At 42.4% G+C, this 5,457-nt stretch overlaps 1 protein-coding gene across 1 annotated transcript; it reads left to right on the plus strand.

Moving 5' to 3' along the window:
* The first annotated feature begins 961 nt into the window (after positions 1-961).
* Positions 962-4,194, plus strand: LOC122815228 (potassium voltage-gated channel subfamily A member 1-like). The gene has a single exon (XM_044087554.1). It carries the CDS (start codon positions 1,522-1,524, stop codon positions 3,007-3,009), a length of 1,488 nt encoding a protein of 495 aa, XP_043943489.1. The 5' UTR covers positions 962-1,521; the 3' UTR covers positions 3,010-4,194.
* Positions 4,195-5,457: the final 1,263 nt, after the last annotated feature.

The raw sequence follows: 5,457 nt of genomic DNA on the forward strand, positions 1-5,457 counted from the left end.
ACTACTTCAGTAAGGTCCCTAATCTATGGCCTATGCTCCTGATTATTTTTAGCACTGTCCCTGACTTTACAGTAGAGAGGCGGACAGCAATACCCCAAAAGACACACACACACACACCACGAGACGCCCTTTGTAATAACCCCACCCACCCCTGCAGTCTGTCAACCTGAAAAGCAGAAACGAAACAGCAGTACGACTCTTAACCTGACATAAACTGTCAGAGCTAGCTTGTGTTTTCAGTTTTCTCCTGATTTTTTCAGAAAACGTTTTTTTTTTTTGCATTTAAAAACTCATAAGGACATCATTCTATCGTCGGACGTTTTTGCTACTCCTCCCTATAAACAACACAACTAATCGGGAATGCAACGAATTACGCACAGCTCCAGTTCGGCTCTTGTATTCCACCACCTATGGGTCCTACCGGGGTCCCCATATGACTTTCCCGAATTCCACAGCTGCAGTTAAGTTGCTGTTGTGCATGTAGAGGGCTACCCCCCCCCCCCCCACCCACACACACACACACACACTCTCTCAGAAAAAAAGTTCACTCCATGAGGTGCCACACTGTTTTCTTTGCCCAGTCCAAAGACGGCAGCTAATTACATAAAATTATCCTGATGCATCATGCAGGCTGGGCTATTAACATTATTACTACTGCAATGGTTGCCCGAGCCAACATCATTTTCTGAAAATAACTATAAGGATATCGGCACCCTGCATTTTGCATGAAAGCAGTACAGAGTTGCTGCTGATGAAGCTGCAACAGTGGGGGTGCTTCTGTGGATGCTGCAGCCTTTTGACGCATTCCCACACACGCACGCACACGGGCGCGCGCGCTCACACACAAACACACACACACACTCAAACTACCCCCCCCCCCCACCACACACACACACACACACACACACACACGCGACCGCGCGCGTGCACCCACGCCGTCATGGAGTCAGCAACAGCTCAGCAATTCTGCAGGTAAAACCCACCAGCAATAGATTCTGTCTAGGTTCGCACTGAATGCATCCGTCCTGTAAACGGCAGAGGAATATTACTGAAAGGGAGTTGGGGCTAGAATTAATAACTGGTGCATGATTGGAGTGCAAGGTTGGTGGGGGAGGGGACGGGTGCTTACATTTTGGGATTCTAATGAAATTCGTTTGCTATGTACTTCTTTATGCTCTGCAGCATCGGCATAGTGCAGCAAGGCACTATTTGGTTACCTTACGTGGTCGGCGAAAATACCGTGGGAGAAGAGAGTGGAAATTGCTGAGCTGGCAAGAAGAGCTCACTTCGATCCATTTTTAAACTGTAGTGTGACAAGCAAGGAGCAGCAGAAAAGGCGATGGTCGAGTCTGCTAGAAATGCAGGAGCGGCAGCAGTGGCAATAACCCTGCACTGAAAAAAGAAGCTTCTGCAGAGCCAAGCTGGGGTCCAATCCAGGCAGGGACCACCAAGCGCTGCAGGGACAGCGGCAGCGACAGGGACCCCCGAAAGAGACTCCTGGTCCCTTCCAACACGCTAAAGATGACGGTGGTAACCGCAGATATCATGGACGAGACCTCCGCCCTGCCAGGGCATCCGCAGGACAGTTACCAACCGGACCATCACATCGACCACGACTGTTGCGAGCGGGTTGTAATAAACATTGCAGGTTTACGGTTCGAAACCCAGCTGAAGACTCTAGCACAATTCCCCAATACATTGTTGGGCAACCCCAAAAAGAGAATGCGATACTTCGACCCTTTGCGCAACGAATACTTTTTTGACCGGAACCGACCCAGTTTCGACGCTATTCTGTACTACTACCAGTCCGGTGGCAGACTACGGAGACCTGTCAACGTGCCCCTGGACATGTTCTCCGAGGAAATCAAGTTCTATGAACTGGGCCCGGAGGCAATGGACAAGTTTCGAGAAGATGAGGGTTTTATCCGAGAAGAGGAGCGCCCTTTGCCAGAAAATGAGTATCAGCGCCAGGTCTGGCTCCTTTTCGAGCATCCTGAAAGCTCTGGACCTGCAAGGATCATCGCCATAATCTCTGTCATGGTCATTCTCATATCCATTGTGATATTCTGCCTGGAAACCTTACCTGATCTCAAATATCTACAGCCAGAGGACAGGATCCAGGAGATTGGTAACACCACTATCCGCATTAAGAGGAACATATTCTTCAATCCCTTCTTTGTTGTGGAAACGCTCTGTATTATCTGGTTTACTTTTGAATTAGGAGTTCGTTTTGTCGCCTGTCCAAGCAAGGCAGAGTTCTCAAAGAACATCATGAACATTATTGACATTGTGGCTATTATCCCCTATTTCATTACTCTAGGCACTGAGCTTGCCAATGATGAGACCGCCACAGTTGAACAGAAAGGGGACCAGGCCACTTCCCTAGCTATTCTGAGGGTCATCAGACTGGTAAGAGTCTTTAGAATATTCAAGCTATCCAGACACTCTAAAGGGCTTCAAATCTTGGGCCAGACCCTTAAGGCTAGCATGAGGGAACTGGGACTCTTAATCTTTTTCCTTTTCATTGGAGTCATCCTATTCTCTAGTGCTATCTACTTCGCAGAATTTGAGCATCCAGACACTTATTTCACGAGTATCCCCGATGCATTCTGGTGGGCGGTAGTATCCATGACTACGGTGGGCTACGGTGACACGGTTCCTGTGACAATTGGAGGTAAGATCGTGGGGTCGCTTTGTGCCATCGCAGGCGTGCTGACAATTGCCTTGCCTGTACCTGTCATCGTGTCCAACTTCAACTACTTTTACCACCGAGAAACAGAAGGAGAGGAGCAGGCTCAGCTGCTCCGCACAAGTTCACCCAACCTGGCCACCCAGAGCGACGCCAGCCGTCGCAGTTCGTCCACCTTCAGCAAGTCCGAGTACATGGAGATCGAAGAAGACCTCCACAATAGTATAGATAATTTAAGGGAGGCCACTCTCAGAACTGGCAATTGCACTCTAGTCAATCAAAACTGCGTTAACAAAAGCAAACTCCTGACCGATGTTTAATTCATTTAAATACAATCACCCTATTTCAGTTTGGGGAGATTGGGGGGCTTCATCTAAAGCCCCCCGCCCCAGCTAGATACTGTAATAACCGTGGAATGCGTCCTGTACCTCGTAAATGCATTGTTGCATTATGGTTACTATAGATATGTGTCTATACTTTTTCGCTCTGCAGTATGCAAGACTTGTCAGGATGTGAAAAATGCAAACGCTCTTTTTTAACGGTTTGTTTTAAATGGAAATTTTCTAGTACGCGAGCGAAAAACAGTTAAAACCATAGATTTACTGTGACAGAATACCCTCTTTTTCTGAAAGAGGTGCTTTGCCCCCTAGTTTTTGCCTGGCAACTTTTTATCAATAATAATCTTACAATAAGCTACGAATAGAAAATACACCCATAATATTGCAGATAAATTATGCATGAAATTTACTGTAGTCTTCTGCTAACAGCATATTGCATCCTGAGTGAGAATGCAACCCTCCCCTAAACACGACTAATTTCTGCTTTTCTGCCGTGGACATCTGCAAGTACCGGCATATATTGATCAATGCATCTCACTTTGTGAATGGCAGTTCTGTTAACTGAAAAGTGATGGAAACCCTAGTTGCCCATTTAAGGACATTACCTATCTGTAATCCGTCCCCATATGAACACTTTTAATATTCCATCAGACTTTATAACACTGCTTTTCACACCATTCCTCACCCCACCCCCAACATCTGCAATGCTGCTATATATGTTTTTTTCTGCAGATGCTGTAACTTAGATTCACACAGAAATGGGATGCAGAGGTCTGAAAGCAACACAGCACAATGAAAAATCCTTTAAATATTAAGAAAAGCATGATGTGATAACAGTCTTTTCTAAATAGCATGCCTTTAAAACTTTACCTCATATACTAGAGAATATGATTTAATTTAGACTGATTGCAGGTCTTTGCTCTCTTTCTCATTTGCATTCACCAGAAGTGCACTCCTTATTTATAAATAATTTATGAGTTATTTAAAAGACCTTAAGTGCTGAATGTACAGGACTTATGGAAATAATTTATTTTTGAGTGATCAAAGCATGTTCAATACTAAGCATTATGGCCTATTTGAGCAAAGGTGTACAATATGGACTAATCTGTGCATGACTTGGATTTTACAAGCACTTGAATGATATGAGGGACTTTTTTATAAATATATACATACATAAATATATATATATATATATATATATATATATATATATATATATATATATATATATATATATATATATATATATATATATAAGCTGAAAAAAAGAAACTAGAATAACAATAATAAATTAAGTCCTGTGATTTTTCCTGCACTATTTCAGGGTAAAGAGTTGGGGTATGTCACGGTACTGTGGGGGAAATACATATCCCACTCTTAGAGGGCAAGTACATTTTTTTCTTTTTTTTAAATTCATGTTAAATTGTCATTGCAACATATAAATGATAACTGAGTCAAGTGCATGATATTTGATGCAATCTCAGAATGTGAATGTAAAACTCATTTATAAACAACTATATCCCACTTCCATGCCAATTTCCATTGCATTTATGTTGCAATTACTGTATGAAGTGCATAGAATGTACTCCCTACATTCCTGCAGAAAGCTGACCATATTCCTGCAGACTAAGAATATATCAATTTTATTAGCTGCTAGTGCCTTGAATTCTTTTGCCCAACTAGGTAACTGAAAGTGCCTCCCATCGATGAATCAGTGATTATGGCAAATAAACAAGTCTTGTGTTCTAAGCTTATTATCTGGAGATTGTGATGTCTGAGAACCCTCTTTACATGTTTCTTGTACATATTATGGATTAGAGAGCCAGGGCCGATGGGCAGTTACCCTGAAAAGAATGAGCGAATTAAACTGTGTAACTTTTAAAAATACTGTGATCCACCTGTCCAAGTGATTTTAGAGTGTTTTATTTATTTGTTTATTTATTTATTTTTATTTTATTTAGTTAGTTATTTTTGAGGTTGCACAGAAAGAGCACTTTACCTTTTTCACCCATGAATTAAAGCAGCTTTATGGTTCACCAAAAAGAACTACTAAACAGTATGATATTTCCTCTTGTTCTTCTCAGTATATTCAGCCATTTAGTCACTGTCAAATGTACAAGGTAACCTTTCTTGTTTGCACAGTGTTGTTATTGTGCTTGGAATGTTCTCTATGATTGATTGCCATCTGTGGTTACATCCTAAGAAAAACATGGGCTTTTGGTTGTCTACCTCAGAATTTTGAATAAAAGAAATTGTATGCAAGTAGCATCTTACAGTCAATGATTGGTGCAGAGGAACCATCCTAGCATTGTGTCACTTCCCTGAACAGCAGCCTTGTTATTCAGTTAGGCACCCTTCAACAAACTCGACATCTTCCATCTTGATTTTTGCTCCAAATATATGCAACTCTAAATGTTTCCATGGTGACAT

This window comes from Protopterus annectens, chromosome 11.part0, assembly GCF_019279795.1.
Source record: "Protopterus annectens isolate FY-2018-M chromosome 11.part0, PAN1.0, whole genome shotgun sequence".
NCBI lineage: Eukaryota > Metazoa > Chordata > Ceratodontiformes > Protopteridae > Protopterus > Protopterus annectens.

Bases quoted from the DNA above. Each gene is read 5' to 3' on its own strand.
- LOC122815228 (XM_044087554.1), top strand. From the start codon at position 1,522: ATGACGGTGGTAACCGCAGATATCATGGACGAGACCTCCGCCCTGCCA.